Raw genomic sequence first — 23,934 nt, 5'->3', positions numbered from 1 at the left:
CTCCAGAGAATGAAATAACACCATAGATTTCCACCCTGTCACCATCTCTCAGATAATCAGGGCAGGGCAGCTCCGCGCTCCTTCCCGGACCGGAACCGACTGAGAGTTCTCCGGGCTGTTCCTGCTTTTAACCCGCTGCGCTCTCAGAGGCGGTCCGTACCTCCAGTGGCCAAACCAGGTGCCGGTATTCAAATCCAAGCACTGATTGGTCTGACCCAACCTCCCAAAAAACTCACTTCCTTCCTAACCGACGACAGCGCCGCGTCACTGACCCGCGCCGGGCGCTCTGCGAGTGACGCGCGCGCCGCGAATCAGACGGCGGGAAGCGGCCATGGTAGTAACGGGCGGGAGGGGCGGCGGGCGGGTCCCGGGGCTCCCGCAGCGCCGACACCTCGGGGCCGTGAGGCGTTCTCGGCCGCTGCGGCCGCGGGGCTGCTTTGCAGGGAGGGCTTCCCGGCTGGGAAGGGGCGGCGTTCGTCCCTCGGCCGTGAGCGGGGTTGTCCCGCCTCACGGCCTCCCGCCGTTGTGCCGCAGGGGTTGGCGGCGGGGGCTCCCTGTCTCACCGCTTTTGCATGTTGTTTATATCCTGCCGGTATTTTGCTTCTTAAGGTGCCTTCGTGTCTCTGTCACAAACCTTTTGTCGCTTGCCTGTGCCCTCCCTCCCCGTCTTCCCGCAGCTGGCCGCTCTGTGCTTGGTCACAGGGCGCGTTTCGCCCCCTCAGCGGGTGTAAGGGTGTGAAGGGACAGTGCCGGGAGAATGGGCTCGGGCTCTGCTCGGCGGTGCCCAGCAGGAGGACGAGAGGCAATGGGCAGAAACTGATGCTCAGGAAGTTCCACCTGAACACGAGGAAGAACTTCACTGTGCAGGTGGAACAGACTGCCCAGAGAAGTTGTGGAGTCTCCCTCACTTTAAGGTTCGCAGGCAGCATCTGGACACAATCCTGTGCCTTGTGCTCTGGGATAACTCTGCATAAAATGGGAGGTTGGACCAGATGAGCCCCTGTGGTCGCTTCCAACCTGACCCGTTCTGTGATTTTTTCCATAAAGCCTCGGCTAGCATAGAGCCTACACTTGGACATGTGTGTATTTCCTACCTAGTTACATAGTCCTGAAACAATGTAAGAGGGAATAACTTGTTGAAGCTAGAAGACGTTATTATTAATGCCGAAAAAACCTTCAGTTTTCAGGCATGGTGTGGGAATAGAAATGTAATTTAACCACACTGAAATAGAGAAAACTGCAAGCTACAAGAAAATAAGCTTTTGCCTTCCTTCACAGGCTCCTGTCTTTTCAAACCAAGACAGGTGGTTAAAAGCACAGCATTAAGGACGGCTAGTCAGTTTCGCTTGTGAGAGCACTGTCACATCTCACAATATGTACATTTTGAGCTGTTGTGTGAAATTGACCCAGAAATTTAAAGTTAACAACAGAATCATTTCATCATTTTTGTGTGATGGAGATTTTCTGGCTTTCTCTTCAGAGAAGAGACAGGATTATTATTCCATATAATGCTTTCCTGGTGATAAATTATAGCATTGCAGAGGATAAGGGCAGAATATTTTTATCCCACCCCAAGACCCCTTTCAAATTTCCAAAGCATGGGGTTCTTTTTCTCCCCTTTATTTTATTCTTCTCTCTCCCCACTATCCCCCCAGACCGTCTTTGTCTCCTTTTTTGTCTGAGAAAAAACTAGGACTGCTTAGTTTCTTTCTTAGTTTCTTCCTTCTGGGCAGTCTTTGTGGAGGCATTTCAGAAATCCTTATAAATTATGGGAACTGGTTCTGTTTTATTTTATGGACACATTCTAAGACTCTTAAGAAGATAATGATCTTCCTTTCCAAAATCTATGCTGATTAGTTCCCGTAAGATCATGGTAACCTAGATTTTGTCGTGTTCTGTTTTAAATGCAACAAAGTTGCCAGGAAGACTAGTAGAAGTATAGGCTATGTATGAGATCTCTAGTGTAATTCCAGCATTCAGTGAGGTGTTCTGATTTTCTTTCCTCATTTGCTTTGCTGTGAGGTGCTTGAGCTTCGCAAGTGCTAGTAGAGTATTTCACTCCTTTTAAGTAGGAGTTTTGGCATAATTTTCTCTGATGCTGTGTTTTTGTTCTGAAAAAGAATAAAAGATTGCGTTAGTAATTTATGCTTCATTAAGAAGGTAGAAAAGTGTAACTCTTCTCTAGGTCATTATTATTACTGTTTCTGTTTAATATCTGTGTGTTTGGTGGGCCTAATGACCCACCAAGATATTTCTAAAGGCTTCCTGCATCTGGTACATCTAGCCTGTTGGTTGTTTTCCCTGGGAAAAAACCAAAAAATTAGTCCTTCTTATTTTTCCCCTCTTAATTGCTACTGTCATTCATGTATCTCTTAAGTGAGAAACATACAAATTCATAAATTTAATCCCAGCTGTTTCTTTCTGACCCAACAGTTTCTCAAAGTTTTTAATTTAACTTGAATTGATTTTTATTTTGGCTGTCCAGGTGCCCTCCTTCCTTACTTGTCTATATGTCTTTCAGGTTCTTCTGTTTGTTTTTCGAGTAACTTTGAGGGTGCTTAATTTGTTGATAATATTCTGAACTCAAATGAAAGAGAAATAGATTACCATGTTTATTGACAGAGCAGAAGTAACTGCCTAAAAATAAATATTATATATATTTATGTATATATATAATAAATATTGCACATAAATGGAGGTAGAGTGTGGCTTTGTAGATGTGAGATTCTCTAATTGTTTCTGTAATAAAGTTAGTGGAAAATAAAGAAGCCATTGCAAATAATCAAAGCAGTTGTGAAAATGTAGGACTTTGTCATTCAATGTGAAAAGTAAATTATTAGTATCTTCTAATTTTACTTAGTTATTTAGTTAGCTGATTTTACTTAATGGCTGGGTGCTTTCTAAAATTATAGAGGAGTTAGGTAAAAGCTTTGGATTAAGGGAGTTTTTTCTGTTACACAGTTGATCTGAAATGGCAGGTGTGATTAAGTAATCAGTTCCTGTAGCTCTACCTGATAACTGTTCTCTTTGCTTGTTAATAGGCTGAATGTTTATCAGAAATCAGTAACACAGCTGGTCCTGTAGATGGCAAGGAAGAACTCTTGCATGAATGCGAGAGTATTTGGAAGCAGATGGAAGAGGTATGCAAATACAAATGACAGACTAGGTTTATTATAAAGCTTTTTCAGAATTAATCACCACAGGCTTGCCCCACCCCCTCCAAAGAAACCACTTCAATAAAACCAAACCAACCAACCAAAAAAACCCAAAGAAAACATCCACAAACAAACAGAAAAAAAAAGGAAATAATGTCTTCAGAAGAGTCAAATATGGAAGTGCTGGGAGGGGTGAAGAATGCCTTGTAGTGTCAATGTGTTGATGTTATGATTTAGTTAGTGTGGGAGTATATATTAAAATTATGGAAAATGAAACAATTTATCTGTGTTGCGGTAGTTCCAGCATGCAGGAACCCTTCTCTCTTTAGCCTCACAAAAGATGGGATTCCATTTCCTTTGGATCTTAGAGGAGAGAGAGACTAGGAAGACAGAGAGGCAGAGGAGGACAGCGATGTCTCCCTATGCTTACTCCCTTGCAAACTCAGTTATATTGTCATGGTTAAAATTTCTCTCTTGTACATAGTACAATACATTAACAAATAACAGTTTAGGGCTGGTTATTTTTATTTTCAGGGTTCCCAGAAAAGATGAACTTCTCTCAGTTCTTAGGAAATACTGTTCTTCCTTTAAGATTCTGCTGAATTTGATGAAAAATCATATTCTAAATTATATTTTCAGTGTCCTAATCCCTTCACTCAATTTTCTATAATACATGCTATTTGCTTGAGTTCTGAGTTGTAAATTCAAAACAATAAAATACCAGAAATAGAAGTAAAAGTATTTCCAAACTTAAAGTAGAGCAACGTCCGGGCAACTCATAGTGCAATAATTTTATACAAGTTGATTTAAAAAGACTAATGGAATTTATTTCTTGTTGAGTATTCAGATCAGTTCTCATGTAGCAAGTGGCAGGGAATTCTATGTCAGAAACTTAATTCTAAGTTTCTGAACTTTGGTTTGGAGGACCTGAACTTTCTTTGAAATTTTCAAATTAGAAGGGAAATCTGAATGTTTACTATTTTGAATGTAATTGAAAATATTTGATATCTTTTATCTCATTCCCAGCACACCCAAAATAATGCAAGAAGAGATGTGTTATTTTTGGAAGTTGATGAAAATAGTAGGATTTTTTTTATTTGGATTTTACATCCTGGGCATAAAATGTTCATGTTTCAGCAAAATGTTTAAACTAATAGTCATTTAATTAGCTCCTAGGTTATATGGTTGCATGTAATGTTCCAATGATTGTGTGCCATCATGAACAGTTTTTGAGGGAGAAATCCTATACAGTGTTCTGGTATGCGGACGTTAACAGCAAGGTTTCCAAAGTACTGCTTAGTAGTTCTGTTGCTTAGTAGAATACATCCTACCTTGTTATGGGCAGGTTACACTGGTGACAGCTAGAAAAAAAGAGAGTTTAGCAGGTGTCACCTCTCTATGCCTTGGATATTTGTGGTGGGCTGAATTTCAGACTGCATATACACCCCATTGCAGTCATGAGAGCTGATGTATATTCTCCCAAAAAACACTTCTGAACTGTACAGTATACTGCCCTAAATGACTTAAAACTAGAAATACGTATTGTAATATGATTGCTCTGTTTGGAAAGACAGAAGTGTAGCAGAAACTGTGTTAACTTTTCAGCAGCTTCCCTGTTCAGCCTTGTCCATGACTCTCTTCCCAGTTTCTCATGTTCTTTATCTGTTCAATGCCTTTCCTCATATAAACTTTGCCCTCATAACTTGCCTTTTTACTCAAAGAATACATCTTTCTTTAGCTGCTACTTTTCTCCTTCAGAGTTAATTAAGTTCTACTTTACTGTGCTGTGATTTCAAAACTCTTCTTAATTTGCCCTTCTGGGTTAGGGTATAAGGGTTGTGGAAGGACCCAAATTAAAATTCTTTTATTTCTATCTTTAAAAAGTTGTGTTTAAATTTCTAAGAAATGTGTTTTGTTCTTACAAAAGTAAACAAACTTTCTTTGTTTTATTTCTTTTTCTTTCTACCAAGTGTCAGAGCAAGCTAATGCTTCTAGGAACAGAGACACTGGTACCATCAGATGCCAAGGTAAGACAGTAGGTTTTTAAAAATACATTAAAAATACTTTTATAAAAACAAGGCGTATGGAATTCCCCCTCATCATGGATCTTCATCTGAATGCTGAACTGTTGACTATACCTGTGAGTGTGACCATCCAGCCAATTCCTTACCCACTGAGTGGTTTGTCAAATGTGTGTCACAAGAGTTTAGTGACAAGGATGTTGTTCCAAACAGGGTCAAATGCTTTGCACAACTCCCAAATAGATGACATCAGTAGCTCCTCCCTTATGCACCAATGCCTGAATCCTGTTTTAGGAAGCCACCAAATTTGTCAGGCGTGATTTGCCCTTAAAGTCATGTTGCTTAACAGCAGTTCCCTTTTCATTTTCCACATGCCTTAGCGTAATTCCAAGGAGGATCTGCTCCTTGGTCTTGCTAGGCACCGAGGTGAGACTGATCAGTCTGTAGTTTCCAGATTTTTGTTTTTCTCTTCTTAATAATATGGCTTGTGTGTCTCCTTTTCCAGTTGGTGGGATCTTCACCAGACTGCCATGATTTTTCAAATATGATGGATAGTGGCTTTACCACTTCACCTGCCAGTTCCCTGTGGTGGGTTTAATCCTATCTGGCCAGCTTAGCTGTTCATCACTCTCCTCCTCAGCTGGACAGGGGAGAGGAAATATGACTGAAGCCTCAGGAATCAAGATAAGGGCAGATTTTCTCTTACCAGCTTTGAAAAATCCAACTGATAAATGGCTAACATAGGCAGCAAAGTGGGAGGAGAAGGGGGTGTAACTCCAGTACCTGTTTGGACATTTCCTAATCAGTGCATATGTAATTTCTTCTTGTTAAATGTCATTGTTATGCTATCCCTCACAGCATCCTCTGGACATCTGTGCAGCCATGGGATGAGAGGTTCAAAGTGTGCTAGGTGAAGACCTGGCTGAAGCATAGAGCTCAGCAGGGTGCAGTGACTGGGGCTGTGTCTGACTGGTGACCACCCACCAGCTGTGTTCCTCAGGGTGCAGCTCAGTTCTGTTCCATGTGTTTATCAGGGATCTGGATGAAGGATTGGAATGCACCATGAGCTGACTGGCTGATGACTCCAGATGCTGTTGGCACTGTGGAGGAGCCAGAGGCCTTGCAGAGGGATGTGGCTGGCTTAGAGCACTGGGCAGTGCTCAGTGGCGTGGCATCAATAGCAGCACACACAGCGGGGAAGGAGTGGCTGTGGGCAGCCCTGCAGGAAGGGCTCTGAGGGCGCTGGCTGGCAGCGTGCCCGGAGGGCAAACAGCATCCCGGGAGCCCTGAGCATGGCACTGCCAGCCACAGGAGAGGGGATTGTCCCTGTGGTCAGGGCTGTGCTGCCCCGCCCGGCGTGCTCAGCGCAGTGCTGTGCCCCACAATTTAAGAAGGTTGTGAAGGTCCTTGAGTACATCCAGAGGAGGGCAACAAAGCTGGTGAGAGGCTGGAAGGCATGTCCCCTGAGAACTGCTGAGAACCTTGGGCTTCTCTGCTTTGTAGAGAGGGAGCTGAGGGGTACCCTGATTCCTTTACATCTTCCTCAGGGAAGTGGAGAGGGAGATGCTGATATCTTCTCTCTGATACCCAGTGATATAATGTGTGGGAATGGTTCAAAGATATGCAAAGGGAGGTTCATAAATGACATTAGAAAGCATTTCTTTACCTCTATGAACCTTCCTCTAAAGAGCCTTGCCAACTCTGACTCCTTCTCATTTCCCCCTTTTGAAAAAATAATAGAAACATTCCGTGATCCCTATGAATTACTGTAAAATATTTTGAAGGAACTAGTGTTCTATTGTAATAGATGCTCTTTTGTTTTCTGCTGTATCAACAATTCAATTTCTATCCTGTTCTACTTCACTATGTCACTGCAACTCAACACACTTCAAGAGATGCTTCTTTTCTTGTTACACAGCTTTCCTTGTTAATGCTGCGATGGAAAGCTTTAACAGGAGATTTTCGTCAGTGGCAAGCAAGAGATCCTGAATGTAAGTAACTGTTATATAAGCATAAATAATGCTTATATAAACTTCTGCAAAGTTTCTTTCATCTAGGCCATGAGTATATTGAATGTCTTCTGATTGTATTTTCATTCCATAACTACTTAAAATAATGCTACTTTAAAGAAAGTAGCATGTATGTCCCGTTTCTTCATTATTTTTGCACTTCAGTTCTAAGTCAACTTGAAATTAAAAGTGAATTCCACTATAACTTGATCCTATGATTCTGGACAAACGAGTGCATGTTTCATACCACTATTCATCAGTCAGTTAGTTGGAAAAACAACTATTAGCAGATCTCCTAACCAAATAAGAAAAGTTAGTTATCCTGTTACCCTTCTTCATACTATTTTCTGTGTAACCTTTTTTTCTCTATCTTTTATTGGTATTTCATTTTTACAACAGAAATACTTTGGCAAATAATTCTTTTAAGAAGCTGATACATTAACCATACATCTTCTGATTATTTTTCTGATTAAAGGTGTGTAGTATTATGATGTAGCAGTTGAAACTGAAATAGACCTACAGTGCTAAGCCCTTTACACTGTAGTAAAATACCTATTTTGAATTAACAGGGATTGGAGATTTCTAGTCAAGATAAAGTGGTAAGAGCCACTAGAATTTTTAAATAATACAGGAATCCAGAACACTTACTGATCCTGAGAAGGTACAAACCAGTGAGACTAGTGGTAGTTCTTGTATTTGTTAGGCAGTATCAGTCAAAAGGTATCAATTCCTTGGTTCTTAAAAGTTCTCTTTGTATATAAGCACCACTTATTAGATAGATTTCACCCTCTTGCAAGGCAGATGTGGCCAGACAATGGAAATAAAAGCACTCAGGATCTAAGTGTGAATAAAGCAATCTTTGTTTTCAGATGTCCCATATGGACATTCCTAAAACAGTCCACACTACACTGTCATTAATATTCTGGTAGTACTCATGGTTATGTCTCCTGTCAAGGACCTGTTAGCACCTGTCAATCCAGTAAGACTACTAGTTAATCTTTAAATTAGTATATTGACTCAATTGAATATTTTTATGCCAGTAGAGTCTTGGTTTTGTAGTATTTGCAAAATTATAGGAATGTATTATAGACAGCATGTGGTGATTTCCAATGTTTTGTCATTTAGCCAAATGGAAATGCCTTTTCAGATGAGCATTAGAGGCAGTTCTCCAACTTTTTTAAGGGTCTGTGTATTTGCTGCATCTCATCACTAAATAAGAGAAGCTGGGAATTTTTTTTTTATAAATAGATACTGTTGCTGTATTAGAATAAATTCATAGTTCAGTATTGTAAGCCTCACTCCAAGAACTGTCAGCCTCCAGTGCTTCTGAGGTATGTAGACCAAAGGCATGTCATTGAATGAATTTGGCACATACTGGTTCCTGGCTGCTGTTCATGAATAAGTTGCTGGCTTAAAGCAAATCAATTGAAAGAACTTAGTTTTTATCTGGGTAAAATACCTGAGGCTGTTAGATTTCCGTACTAAAATATGTATATTAAACTTCAAGCTATTGGCTTAAAAATATCCTTGGCCTATTTTTTTGGCTAGCTGACTTGCTTTGTTCAACCATTCTTACTTCTTCACAGATGATAATTTCTTATTAGAAATCTTAATTTTTTTTTTTAATAGAGAATTGTGTATAATTAATACTTTACAACCAAATCTCTGCCTTTTTTGGCTCTCCTTCCAGTGGAAGAAAAAAGTTCCTGCTAAGAATTTGAATAGGGTTATGGTGCTTGTATGAAAATGAGGAGTCCACTTCACTTACTTCTCTGTCTTGGCTTCTTTCTACCTACTATTTGTTTTGAAGGACAAATTACTTAATTGAAACATACATATCTAAATAAAAATAGCAGAAATACTGATTAACAGAATTTACTAATAGAGCATGAATGTCAGGCTGTCTTGTTACTTTGGTTTTAGCTTTTAGTAGTGGCCAGTTCATTTCCTGTAAATGAAGACCTGTCAGCATTTCAATCTTAAATCTTATTTTCAGAGGTTATAGCTTGGCAGTTCTATGTTTTTTTGAGCACAATATTGGCAAACAGACTTGAATTCATGATGCAAATTTTATTTTTGCAAAGCTTTTACTTTAGTGGTCTTTTCTTTCTCAATTTCTGGTATTATTTATTCAGCTCTAGATCTGCTAAATCAGCTGAATTAAAACTTCTAAAAAAGCTTTTGGCTTATAAAAATAAATTTTAACTTTTACCTTCACAAAATCAGAAAGTGAGAGCAACCATATTTTAAACCATTTCAAACAGTTGTGGTCTCCACATAATTTCTGATTTTCTTTGCAAAATAGGAGTATTCTGCCAAATACCTTTTTGTTTTATTTTAGTATGAGTTTCTGTATAAACATGTGCATAGTAGTTGCTTTTACATTCTTAGCATCTGGTAGTATTTTTCTTAGTAATTGTACTTTGTATCACTAGGCAATTCTTTCTGACATCTGATTTTTGCAAGTGTAGTGATTCAACAAAACTGAAAAATATTTAATTGATTGTGGATTGAGCAAGAAGTGAATTTACAGCAGCAGCTGGCATAAGTGTGTTGTCCCAGTGTTTTAGATCTGCATTGTTCCTTCACTAAATTATGTCTAGTGATTTCTTTCCCAGGAGCACAGGGCCTTCTATTCTGATACTCGCACAATATGAACAGTGAATGGCAAACATGAACTCAGGATTAGGTATCTAGAAATAAAGAAGTGTAATGAGGCAGTTGTAAATATTGGTAATAATTGGTAAGGGAAGGCTTATAAATAAGTTCATGTCAGCAGGAAGTGGCAGGGGAAAGAATTGTGTGGGTTTTTTTCAAATATGCCAGTGAATGTGAATAAAAGCACACCAATTAATTTTATCATGTGTAGCTGGTATAGTCATGTAAATAAAGAAATCTTGCTTTAATAAAGCACAGACATTGTCTCCTGCAGCTCTTAAGCTTGGGAGCAGAGTACTCAAATTTTGCTTCAAGATTTAGAAAGAGTAATTTTCCAATTAAATGGAGTTTTATTGAAGCATTTAATTTAATGCATTTTTTGATGCATCAGTAGTTTTTCTGATTTGCATCTCAGAACAAACAGTACTTATAAAACTACTAATCTAAAGCTTATTAAAATTTTTTAAGTATTAGAACATTACTAAAGAAAGTACTTTTCTGAATTTATTAAATAGACTGTGTGTATTTAGGAGGTATTTAATGCTGTCATGAGAGGGTTAAGGATTTCCTTTTTGATTAAGGAATTTTTTATTTAAGTAATTATTTGTAAGATTAGAGATTTCAAGCCCAAACTTGCACCAAAAATCTGCCTTATGAAGATTTTAATCTGTTAGAATCACTTTCATTTCTCCTGTTAATGTATTGAAATAGTTCAAAAAAGTCACAGGTTTATGCAGAAGCTGCAAGTTGACATGGATCTGAGAATTGACTGGAGTCTGTCGAATGCTGTAAAAAACAATAATTCAATTTTTATTCTGAAAATGCATGAGTCATAAATCACTGCATTTTTTAGAAGCATTCTGGAGAAAAATTTCCATCTTCTTCAATTGTACTTTGATTTCATTTAGGTATTGCTGTTGCTCATTGTTTTGAGTTAGGATATTGTCCTTGCTGGGCCATTCATCTCCCTACTGTTGTTGTGGACAGTAAGGATGGTGACATGCTTCTGAAGTTATTAAAACCAGGTTCCATAGTCCTGATCAAGCATTTAGGAGGCTATTTAACAAGGAATTGGAGGACTGGAAGAATTTGATTGCCCACATTGGTAATGTTGATGGAATGCCTTCTGCTGAAAAAAAATCAGGCTTGGTTGTCTTGAAGTGTACAGAAATGTGCTGTTTATTCATTATACACCTGCACCAATGTACTTGGAGCTAGTTCAGGTATAAAAATAACACAGCAAGCATTAACACTGCACTTTTTTCAGTGTAATTTAATTTGCTGGATAGTGGTAGTAGGTTAGCCCAGCAGGACACCACAGCATGTGGTTAAACTGCTACTGAGAGCCAAACTGTTACTCAGAAGCTACACAAATTTTTCTCTAGCCAAGCTGCTTTTCAGTATAAATAAATCTTTATTATCCACTGCAAAAAATAAACAATTCATTTTCTTTTTCAGTAATTTCTACCAATCCAGATGTACTGTTAGAAACAGGAAAAGAAGAGGTAAGTCTAATAAAATTTTGTTGGGAAAAAAACCCCAGTATATGCAATTGCTGCATTTTCCTATGACTGCTCCTAGGGTGGACTACTGCTAAAATACTGTGTGTTTTCCTTCAGCCATTTATGTTGTTCTAATGGGTTTTTTCTCCCCTAGTGTAACTAGTAAAATTTCTTAGCTGTAATGAGTGAGGTTTGAAACTGACTTATTGCACAAGTCACTGAATAATGCGCAATAAACAGTATTTTGCCTCTGGCCACACCATCTAATCACAGTAGCTCAACAAGCTTATCTGCGTGCAATAAAAATGATGTGATAATCGACGTCCCTGCTGCATTAGTGCTCCAAGGCCTCCTTAGGATTGGAGTCCCATTGTGCTGGGTGCCACCAGGAGACAGAAATCTTGTGCCAAGGAGACTGATGACCATGCTTTGCGAAGATTTTGCCATCATCTTCAATGTCATGCAGCAGGTTCCATTTCTAGGGCTGAAGCCTACACACTGCACTTTTCAAGATTACTTTCATTTAACATTGTGCAAGTGCTTGTGCAAGAAGATCCACTCAGAATTGTGTTTTCAAGATGATCTGTGGCTGAATTTTAATTGCTAATTTGTCACAGAATGGCTGGAGTTAGAAGGAACCTCTGGAGATAGAATCATAAGATAGTTTAGGTTGGAAAAGACTTCCAAGATGATCGAGTCCAACATCCAAATCCACTACTAAACCCTGCCCCTAAGTGCCTCACAGGATTGTGTCGAGGTGGCTTTTGAATATATTCGAAGAAGGACACTCCACAACCTCTCTGGGCAGCCTGTTCCAGTAGTCAGTCACCCTCCAGTAAGGCAGTTTTTCCTAATTTTCAGATGGAAATTCCTGTATTTGAGTTTGTGCCTCATGGTCCTTGTCCTATCACTTTGCACCACTGAAAAGAGTCTGACCCTGTCCTCTGACACCTGTCTTCAAGATATTTGTGTGTGCTTTTTTAAACAAATTGTTATAATATATTGCATTTCATACTTAATAGAAAATGATGTGATATTATGTCTTACATGGGAGAGTCAGTTATCTTAGACATCGTGTTCTGTGGCAATAATTTGCAAATAATTTGTTGAGTTCCTCCATTGGAAGAAAGAGCAAATCAATAATGTCTTGCGGGTAACATTATACTGTATTGATGGGACATAGGAATGCTATGTGACTTGAGAATATTCCTGGTCTAATGCCTTCTAGTGTCAATCACAGCAGCAAATCTGATTGTTATTAAGAGTCACTGTCAAAAAATTGTTAGGTTGCGCACTTTGATTGGCATGTTGGTCTGATATTTGAGGATTACAGGGTTTTTTTCAGATGTTGCATATATGGAGCATATTTGTTTCTGTAGCATATTTTCAGAATGTGTATTCCTTTGAGCTAAATTCTTAAGTACTCCTATTTTGTGTGGAAGCAGAAAAAATACATCCAAATCATAGGGTTATATAAGAAACATTATTTTGTAGAAGACCATAGTCTTCTAACAGGGGGCCTCATAAATTTATACAAGTATCTGAAGAGAATGGAGCCAGGCTCTTCTCACTGATGCCAAGCAGTAGGACAAGAGGCAATGGGATGTACAAGAACACAAGGAAGAGCAACTTTATTGTGCCCTGGAACAAATTGCCCAGGGAGATTGTGTAGTCTCCCTTGCTGGAGTTTGTCAGGAACAGTCTGGATGCAACCTGTGCCATGTGCTCTTGGATGACCCCTGCCTGAGTAGGGAGGTTGGACCACATGACCCACTGTGGCCTGTCACAATGGTTAAAGAAACTTCCCTGTCCAACAGTCCAGGAGCCATGGTGTCAATCACTAAGCCCATTTGCAGCAACACATCCCACACTCACACAGATCAGGTGTCCTTACCAGCTCAATTCTAGGTTTCCTTCTTCCCTTAGGCTCACACATCCGATCCTTAAAATAATTTAATCATGGCATAATAACAGAATAAGAGCTTGAGCTGGGTGCCTCTGAGGAAGGACCCAGAACAAAGGAAATTTTATACCCTCAAAGCCAAAAGGCTTTTATATCCTCACAGTGTAAACACAGGAAAGTCCAGGCATCATCAGATCCATGTCTCAATGTCCCCTCACCTGGCAGGGCCACAGGTCCCCAGGCCCCCTGTTCTACAAAGAGTAGGCAGTTCATGGCCTCTTGCCAGAGCTCAACCTGCAGCTGCACCCTGAGCTACATGCACTGAACGTACTCCTCAACACAACCCTACCCATTCTGTGATTCTGTAATGGAAGACCCCACTGAGAGTCCCCTGTTCCCTACATTCAGCAATGCCTTTAGCTCCTGACTGCAGTAGTTTTATTTCTCCATATTTCCTGTCCCAGATATGTCATAGCACTGAGGATCATTTAATTTATGTATGCAGTTAGTCTTTCTTTGATGCATCTTCATCTTCTGTACATTTTATGTGGTGCAAGTAGCATGGGTTCATTCGTGCCAGCAGATGCAATAGCTTTGACGATAGAGCCCTGGTGCTGTAGTTTTTGTCTCCTCAGCCATTCATCAGCTGAGTAGTTCATGTATGTACTTCAGGTAAAATTAAGTATTTGTTAAGCTCTGTGAGCTTCAAGAAGACACTTCTTGTGCACTTAATAAGCAACTGGTCACAGTGACATTTTGAAAAGCTCTTGCATTTTAAACTGGATTTTAATGTTTATTAAGAAATTGCAGATGATTATGTCCCCCTTTATCAGATTTATAGATGTAGCCTTACATAAAAAAAATACTACAGCCTGGGCTACCTGCAAACAGTAGTTTAATTTCTATTCTTTTATAGTTGCAGAAAGTAAAAAATGATCTTGAAATGGTGCTGTCAACAGTTCAAACAAAGAATAAACAACTGAAAGAAGATCTGAAAAGGTAATACAATAATTTGGACTTTGGAATGCTGTAAGCTTTTTTCTGTTTTTGACTGCCCAGAGAAACTATTTATCTCTTGTGCCATTTCATATTTCAAAGAGAACAGCAGTGGTATGAGGAACAGAAACAGATGCTAGAGACTCTTAGTAAAATGGAAGAAGAGGCAAACACCCAAGATGAACATCGTTCCACAAAAAGGTATTTCTACATTTTTGAGTTAGAAATTGAAGAGTTTAAATATCAACAGGAGCAAATAAGAAAGCAAACTTTTAAAGTTTGTTCCTTGTTTTGTTTAATAGATCAAATAATTGCTTAGTAATCCATATTTGAAACATGAAAACAATGCTACTATATCCTGTGATTAAAGATGTTGAATTTCTAACAATTGATAATAAGGGGGTTTTTTTACTTAGGAGGGACTTTTTAGTTACTTGATTTGATTCCTTGTTCTGTTGCTGTGTTTTTACTGTTTGAAAATTAGAGAACTCAATGAACTGAAAAATAAAATTCTGAAGTTAAAGACCTTTAAGAAAGAACTCTTGAATGCTTTGGGTGAATTCCTGGATGAACATTTTCCCCTTCCAGAGAGAAGTGAAAATATTAAAAAAACGGTAAGACTTTTCTTTATCTACTAATTTGAAGTGTTCAGTTTATGTTTAAGTAGATGCAGTATCTGTTGAACCTGCAGTTGTATTTTGAAATAAGCATAGTTTTTACAGCTGATCCTCTAGGTTTAATTTATATTTTTCAGGTTGTTTTATATTGTTTAAGGCTGTTTCCATCTGGATATTTTCTTTTCTTAATGCATATATCCCTTACCCAATGAGATGTATAGTAATATATTGTATTTCTTACTGAACTGCAAGCTATGCCAAATTTGGAAATGGTGTGGGGTTCAGTCCAAATTTTCTTTTTTTTTTTTTTTTTGCTTGACTGGGCAAGTAGATTCCTATTTTCCTTGGCAAAGCAATTTTTAATTGTCTAACAATGTTTTTGGAACAATAAGGAAAAGTGTTTATAATTACAGAGTAGTTCAGATTTTGTTCAGGCAAACTGGGTCAAAAATTATCATAAAACCTCAGGAAGAATAGGCAGCCAGGGAGTATTTTGTATAATAAATTCAAAGTGTGCAGTAAAAATAAAATTATAACTATTACTATTTGATAGATACAAAAAGCTATGAAAAAGGCAGGTTTTGATTTTGATTTCAGGCACACTTAACATTACAGAAGTAGAAATTACTTCTTTAATCCAGTTCCCTGTTATTTCAGGTAACCACATGATATAATTTCTTCAATATTATCATTGAACTCCATCTTAGAATCAATATATTTTTTTACTACTGTTTCTCCTGTGTTTTTTCTTCTAGTACCTCAGTACTCTGTTTAGAAACTGTCTCATAGCTTTCAGTCTAAATGTATCCAAGTCTAACACAGATCCACTTGTCTTCTTACACCAGAATTTTCCTTAAAATAATTCTGTTTCTTTCTTGTGTTTATTCCTCCTGATATATTTATGGCAACGATCTCATATCCTGTCTTTCTTGTTTTGCTTACTGAACTAGCAACACCTTTATGTTCTCCTGTAAGATAGTATTTTTCAATTCTCTAGCTTATCCTATTAATAACCATTGTCTATATTTGTTTTCACTTGGATTCATCTTTTTTAGAACCTTCTAAGAAACAAAATTATAAATAAAACTAGCTCACACCCATCACCAGTGCAACAAATTACACTCTTGTCTTTTTCTGTCTGTAATTTGCAGCTAATGAATCTTGATCTTGTAATTTAAAAAAAAAAAATCTTTGTTTTGCACATATTTTGCACATAAAAATACCAAGTGGAGATGTCAAGACATGGTGTTCATTTTCAAAGTATTATTCAAATATCTTATTTTGTTGAATCTTAGTTTTTCTGCATACCAATGCCTTCCTTTCCTGTTGTTAATAAATATGACACATAAGTCTCTGCATTTTAGAAACAGTCTCATGTGGAAAAGTGTCAAATGCTTTGCATAAGTCCAGGTAGATGACATCAGTTGTGCTTTCTTTTCCACAAATACTGTAACTCTTGTAGAAGGCCACCAAATTTGTTGGGTGTAAATGATCTATAGTGAAGCCATGTTGGCTGTCGCCAATTACTTTACTTAAACAAAAAAACTACTTTGATTGATTTCAACGCAAGGTTTCATCTTTCCTTAGCTTAAACTTTTCCTGAACTCTTAAACAGTCTGTTTTCTGACAGTCTTTTTCTTTCTTTCATTCTTTGTGAATTCATAGCTTTTCTATGTCTTTTGACTCGCTTGGATCGCTTGGCTTAACTACAGGTGCCCCTTAATCTGTGTCTAAGTAATTGACTGTGAAGGCAGGACAGCCAGCCATTTTTGCCATTTGTGTTTATTGAGTGTCAGAAATACAAATTTAATCACTGGCAATGAAATCAGCTGCTATGTTGGTTCAGGAAAGCACATTATTAATTTCTATTATCAGCTTGGTTCAACAGCAGCACCAATCTCTTAGCTCTGCGCATGAGTAATTCTGCTTCACTTTGTGAAAGCATATTGTGTTCACAGTGGTTCCATGTGACGGCAAATGTGCAGGGTTGATGTCTGTAGGACATGGCTGCAGCATAGTTTGAACTGCTCCAAGCCTCGCTGGTCTGGTTCCACCCTCCTTTCACCTGGCCATACATGTGGGATTGGGAGTGGGAGTGAAGACTGCAACAGAGCAGATCAGGTTGGCTTCCATTGCCATGGCCCAACACCTTTAATATAGGTAGTGACTGTAGTAATGGTGATCTTGCATTTTAATTCTTGGATAATTATCTACTTTATTTTTTTCAAGATCATAGTACAAAAAAATCAGAGGCTGAGGAATATTCTTTATGCAAATCTGATTGGAAGGGTGAAGAAGGTGCCTTTCGGGCTAAATAATGAAATGCTGAGCATTCTGCTTAACAGCTTTATAAGCATTAAGTGATTAGCGGTACTTAATTTTATTTGTAGTAATTTTGACCGGGGAAATATATCAGCAGGGGTTGTGAAGTATCTTCATGTTTCCTCTAAGAAGTTTTTTAGAGATAGGTAATGTAGATTCTATTTCCTCAGCCAAATATTGAGAGGAGGGCACATAGATAGATGTTATTGGGTCATAGCTCCAGGATTTGCAGAGTTTCCATGGAGCAGGCTCTCTCTGGAAACTGAAACTTTGGACTCTCTGCAAGTGAGACTATTACACACTGTGACTGGGAAAAAGGATTCAGAACTTGCCTTTCAGAATATTCTTCTTGCTTGTATTCTTCCTCTGTTCCAGAAGTGGAGTTTGTATAAGGTGCTGCACAGCTGGTAATATCTTAGATCTTAAATTTGTGTATTCAACAGCAATGCTGAGAAAGCCAGTGGAATATTACCTCCTTTATTTTGTTGAAACTGAAGTGCATGGGGAAAAAGAATAAAACTGGAAAATTAAAGAATCAGGTTTACCGTGCAACACTACAAGCAGATCCACAGACATTGCTGCCAAAGGAATCTCTATAGACAAATGGCTTGATTAGTTTGCTACAAAGGAAAACAAGTAATCTTCTAGTGATATTTTATCATTGCATTTTTATTCCACCAAAATTTTTAATGATTCTATTTCTTAACCTTGATAAGTGTTTTAGTTGAATTCTAAGCAAGTATTCATTGTCAAATAATGAAAAAATATTAAGGCACTATGAAATTAAGTCTTGAGTTGTGTCAAATTTCTATTATAAGCATTTATTTAAAGCTCATGAAAAATATTTTTTCCTCCAACAAATCTTGTTCACAGAAGGTTGTGTACTACATTATAAATTTGATGTACTTTTATTTAAATGTAAACACAGGTTGGTAAATGTAAAAACATTATGATCACTTTACATTAATCTCTCTTGATAATTCAAAAAATGTCACATTTGAAGTGTAGGATTTTGAACTGGTAGATTTAAATGCTACCTGTATTTCTCTCAGGAGTAAATCTAACTAAATATTTTAATCTATTGTGTACTATGCAATCAAATAATTATGTAATTATTTTGCTTTGTCAATTAACATTTTTTCTAACTGGTTTGGGGTTTTGTTAATTTGGCTGGGGGATGTTTATCTTTCCAGAGGTCTTCAGCAAAGCCAGTTGTAGAACTGATAACATTGCAAGAAATTTTAGAGGTAAGATGTTTTTACTATGTAGAGATTGGAGGAATTTTTAAATATTCACATGTAATGATGGTGATGATGATAAAGTGTTTGTTACTAATATAAACAACAGTATGTGGTATTTAGTTAAGACAGTTAATCTAAAATTGTTAAGAATGTTGTGTCTACAAGAAGAGTCTAGGGAGATCTCATAGCAGCCTTCTGGTTCTCAAAGGGGGCTTATAAAAAGACAGAGAGCATCTTTTTGTGTGGGGGGAATAGTTTTAAATTACAAGAATAGACATTTAGTTTAGCTGTCATGAATAAATTCTTTACTGTGAGGGTGGTGAGGCACTGGCACAGGCTGCCCAGAGAAGCTGTGGGTCCTCCATCCCTGGCAGTGCTCAAAGCTGGGTTGGATGTGGCTTTGAGCAATCTGATCTAGTGGAAGGTGCACCTGCCCATGGCAGGTGCTTGGAATGAGATGATCATTAAAGTACGTTCCAAATCATCCTATGAATCTAGGTCAGTTTTCTATTTTAATTCCTGTCAAAGTAAACCCCCCATTTTTACAGGAGGTGTGGCAATAATGTTCAGTTTATGCTGGAGAATGGCTCTCTTATTTCTTGATTTTACAATGTTTGGTTCAAAGAAGTTTTATGTGCTGTAGTGGCTCATGTTGGGTGAGACAAATACTATGTTTAACAAAAAAACCTGATCCATTTCATGCTCTATTTTATACTGTTTCAAGAAAAATATTTCTGAAATATACATTAACAGAAGGACTAAAGATGTAGCCTCAGAAGGACCAGTAGTCATGTGCATTAACTGGATTATTAACTCATACAAGGAAATCAGTTCATCTGATTCATGCATTTCTGATTGATTTTATAAGTATAGCACCATTGCTTAGCGTGAATTTTTAATTACAGTGCAATTTATGATTGTGAATTGCAAAGCATAATTTTCCTTCTCATCTTAAATGTAGCAATTGAAGTGAAATTTTCTGTTCCCCCTCCTTAGACAGTTCTAGATTTCTATATGTAAGATGTCCCTGGGAAAAATTCTTCTTGAGGCAAAACGTGATGTATAAAAACTTTCTGGTATTAAGATGCTCTTATCTAATCACAATGTAGTATAGTTTAAAGCCCACATTTTGGGCTTATGTCATCAAAATAATTTTACATGCTTCAAATTTCTCAACATACCTGTTAATGCCAAATTAGGCAGAGCTTGCAAACAGATCAGAAATCAGAGTGGCCACAGTCCTTACAGAAAAAGAATTTTGAAGTTCTTCTAATGCTTTAAAATTGCCCTTCATATTTTTCTGATATTGTTAATTTCCTGAAAATGTGAACATATTCACATAATGTCTTCTGTTTGGAAGAACAGATTATTTGAAAAATTCAGACTCGTTTCGAATTTCAACATCCTGACCTAAAGTGTCAGTGTCCCTTACCTTTGTATTCTGGAAGGTTTTTCTTTGTTGAGTTGTGTTGTTCTAGCTCCAAGGCCCTGTTAAATTTGAAAAATGTTTTCTGAAATGCAGATGAAGTTACAGCCATAAAAGCTATTTTGGAGTATCAAATGTCAGAAAAGACTAAGTAAAAATTTGTCTAGAATAATGCATTTGGAGCAAATTCTCACAATTGGAAGTACAAAAGATATTAACTGGAGCAATTCTTCTTCAGAATGTTCTGAAAAAGAGCAGTTGTTCGTTTGGGTCTTTTATTAGTAGCACTGGATGCAAAAATATAAAATCTGGTAGCACTAAAGGGCAAAACATATTTTGTGTTTACTGAAATTGGGACAGTATAACATTTGAGAGTTCTGAATAGAAAGATGAAATATCTAGGATAAATAGAAAGAGCACCATGGGATGCTCATTACAGATTTCATCTGTAATGTGTGCAGTACTCCTCATGAGAAATATCATGAGGGCATTAATATGATTTCCATGAACTGAAAAAGAATGACAAAACTGATTTTTTTTTAAACTCCATGAACTAATTCTGTATTTAGATACAGCATTTAACTTACATTTATTCTGGAATAAAACAGGATTCTGGTTCTAATTTTTACATCAAAAAAGATGTTATGTAGCTAATTGGAAGTCCTTTGCTTTACTTCTACTTTGAACAGGTCTCATATTTCTTCTGTAGTCCTTTATATCTTGTATTGCCTACATCACAGTAATTTGTAAAAATTTGGGTAAATGAGATAAAATCTAGCTGTTTTGTTAATTTCCTAAATCCTACCCTTTTGGTCTTCCAGATGCTGATAAACACATTAATGGCCACACCACATGAACCTTATATAACAATCAATGAGTCATTTTGGCCACCTTATATTGAGCTGCTGCTGCGATATGGAACGGTTCTGAGACATCCAGAAGATCCAAACAGAATGCGCCTCCAAGCTTTTCACAAGTAGTGTGACCTACACATGCACTTGAAAATAAAACTACACCAGTACTCTTAATTCAGGGCTAGGACATCCTTAGGTTTTCTACTAAACTTTCTTAGTATCAAACATCACTTCCTGTTGGATGATTTTTTTTTCTTCTGTATTAAATTGAATATTTAAGAACATAAAATGAGGAAAAAGAAAAAAAATCCATTTTAACTGCTTACAGTTGGCCTTCAGTGTTATATCAAGATTTGCATTTTTTTTTTATGGAAAGTTTTTTTCACTGCTTCTGTAAGATGCCAATTCATGTAATAGACAAATATGTTTAACAGTCCTTTTTAACTTTAAAAACCATATTTTTACATTACTTCTATGGTTTAGATTTCTTAGATTGCCTGAAGTAGTTTTTATTTCCTTTATTATTTTCTTGTATTCTGTAGAGGCAAAATTCAGAATAACACCACTCCTGTACATGGTCTTGCAAACATTTGGAACTAACAGAGAGGTATTCTCTCAAGAATGTGTTATGCCTTGTTTGTTTCTCAGAGCCTTTGCAAACAATTTTACTGGCTCCAAGATAAACACTTAGGAAAGCTGACACATCTTAAAGTGCAAAGTGCAGCAGATTTTGAGTCTGTGCCTTTCACTGCATGCTCCCCAAATGGCCCACTTTGTGTTATGCTATATTGCCTTACAGTATCTGTCTTCACTTTTTTAGACCTAATTTATCAAGGCTTTTAATGGGTCTCTGTTCTGTTGATCAGCTTCTAAGTTACGTCAGTTGAGAGTTACCTTAAGACTCAATGCTGGCATTCTTTACAATCTCAGTCTTTTCTGTAGCTATTTTTATTATATTGTATTGATTTTAAAAATTCTACTCTTGCTTATCTGTAGTAACTAAATTGTCCTTTATTAACCTGATTGTAGTTTACTGAGGGAGAAACGGGTGTTTTTTTAATTGATGGAAAAATAAAGAGTTGTATACTATCATAGAATGTTCTTGTGTGATAGTTTTTAGGATGGTATTTATGTGATTTGCTGGGATGACTTGTAAAGATGATGGAAGGATACATGGGAGAGGTAAGGGGAATCAGTCTAATATAAGTTCCAGGGTAATTGCCCTTTTTAGACCAATTAAATGTTAAGCAAAAAAATCATTCATCTTGTGTAGTTTTGAGTGAATGCTGTTCATTTTACCCTCACATACTCATGCTTAATCACCTCACAACTGGTGATTAAGCATGAGTATAGAATGTGGTGTGTGCTGTTGTGCATGGACGTTGACTTCTTTTTGGCTCATATTGCTTCTGTAACTACCCTCTTGTGGTGTTTTAACATCTCTTACGAGCTCTAGAGTCTGACTAATCTATACACCTCCACCTTACAGTATTTTTAATTAAGAATTCAAATAACTACATTTTTTGGCTTAGATTTATAGCATTGTCTCTTTAGGGTTTTTTCCTTCATTTGTGTATAATGCTTTGTATTCTGCTATCCTTTCACCTTCTTTATTAACACTGCTCAAATACTTCATTGACACTGGATGACTGCTTCTGTCGTGACATTAATAAGTAGAAGAAAAAATGTTAAACACTCAGTAGCCTCTTGTGTTTGAAAAGAGGAAAAATACCAACCCATACCACCCACTTCCCAAATCCAAACCCAAACCCAAAGCACTGAGGAGATAGGACAGTCTATAAAACCAGAGCTCTAAAGAAGATGCAATATTCATTATTCTTCATACCAAAATCAAAATCTCATCCAAGCAAATACCAGAATAGATATGAATGAAAGTACTTCACATAAAGTTCTACATTAAATTATGAAACTCACTGCCATAAAATTTTTTGTGAGATTACATATGAACTCTAAAAAAAAACTTAGGGAATTCAGACTTGTGATTATGTAAGAAAATTGGCAGTCAGCAGGTTCAGAAATCTCTACCCTACTGATTGTTGGACCTTGAGGAGATACACATAGGTATTCACTGAGATCCTCCTGCAACTCCACAATATCTTTGGCATTCTCTGAAACCTTCCTGCTAAGGCCCTGGATATGCTCAGAACTCAAAGGTTCAGTGTAGATCTTTTACCTCAAGAGGGATTGAATCAGTACAGCAGAAGAAAAGCTGTAGAAAGAGATAATCCATTTTCTCTCATGGCCTAAAATGCATTGCCAGTTTTTAAGAGAAGCTGGTTTAGACTGAAACAGAGCTAGCTGAAAGCTGTAGCTCCTAGAAAAATCCTGACAAGTAAATTGAAGCAAATCAAGGCAGTGATGAGGAACAGATCTTCCTCATGAAAAAGCTAGGGGTAAGCTGTTTCATCAGTACTTTCAACAATCAGGAACATTGGGGCGTATGTCGAAAGAGTAGGACAATTTCTCCATTTTTTGTCTCCATGCATGTCTAAGTAACAGCTCTTTGTTTAGAATTAACACATCTATTAAATGCTAATATTGTAACTCCATGTGCATTCCATGAAATAAGGATTTGTTTAACTTACCATCAGTTTTTAACTCTACAAAGGTAATGTTAAAAAAAAAAAAGCTAGGATGTTAAATGAACACTTGGAGCTACCAAGGCTGAGTCAGATGGCAAACTGATCTATGAGCTGGCCATGTGTTCTTGTGGCCAAGAAGGGCACTGATATCCCAGGTACAAATAGGAAGATAAATGCCAGTCTGCCTGTGCCTTACTTCTTTCCCTTTAGTTGACCGGCTGTTCCCTACTCAGCCATGCCTGTCTAGAGAGAATCAGGTAAACCTAAATCTGTGTGTTAAAACCCATGCAGGTCAAGACAGATGTCATGATAACAACTTGCTAAAGGACAGATGTCTTTGATTTCAGTCATTGCTCAATATGGAAGTATTGTACTTGACTGGGTCTATTTGATTAGGCCTATGTCTCTGGAATATTGGCACTGCTTAAAACCTCTCATAGCTCTGCTACTGCACAAGATAAGCAGGCAGCTTCTCCATCTAACATATGGCATGCCATGATCTCCATATAACATGCCATATTTTCCCAGTATAGAGCTGATGGTTTTAGTATGGTTAAGAATAAGATGTCAGTCACAATTGTGTCACCCATCAGTCAGGGCATAATTCATGGACATCAGTCACCTGCT

The 23,934-nt window shown here is 37.5% G+C and overlaps 1 protein-coding gene across 2 annotated transcripts; it reads left to right on the top strand.

The window, feature by feature from the left end:
* Positions 1-65: 65 nt before the first annotated feature.
* Positions 66-21,798, top strand: CENPK (centromere protein K). Of its 2 annotated transcripts, XM_039709834.1 has the most exons (10): positions 66-334; positions 3,042-3,140; positions 5,126-5,182; positions 7,095-7,167; positions 11,302-11,348; positions 14,165-14,247; positions 14,347-14,445; positions 14,729-14,858; positions 18,377-18,430; positions 20,672-21,798. In XM_039709834.1, the coding sequence occupies exons 1-10, from the start codon at positions 332-334 to the stop codon at positions 20,828-20,830; spliced, it is 804 nt and encodes a 267-aa protein (XP_039565768.1). In that variant the 5' UTR covers positions 66-331; the 3' UTR covers positions 20,831-21,798. The 2 variants fall into 2 exon arrangements, with proteins under 2 accessions (XP_039565768.1, XP_039565769.1); XM_039709835.1 differs by lacking the exon at positions 3,042-3,140 and having other exon boundaries at positions 298-334.
* The last annotated feature ends 2,136 nt before the right edge of the window (positions 21,799-23,934 follow it).

The sequence above is a fragment of the Passer montanus genome, unplaced genomic scaffold (genome assembly GCF_014805655.1).
Source record: "Passer montanus isolate IOZ18808 unplaced genomic scaffold, ASM1480565v1 scaffold22, whole genome shotgun sequence".
NCBI lineage: Eukaryota > Metazoa > Chordata > Aves > Passeriformes > Passeridae > Passer > Passer montanus.
Note: the sequence above shows the minus strand (reverse complement) of the source record. Positions and strands in the feature narration are given on the sequence as shown.

Bases quoted from the DNA above. Each gene is read 5' to 3' on its own strand.
- CENPK (XM_039709834.1), top strand. The intron at 3,141-5,125 runs GTATGCAAATAC...CTTTCTACCAAG, and splicing joins TTTGGAAGCAGATGGAAGAG to TGTCAGAGCAAGCTAATGCT. The intron at 14,446-14,728 runs GTATTTCTACAT...TTTGAAAATTAG, and splicing joins GAACATCGTTCCACAAAAAG to AGAACTCAATGAACTGAAAA.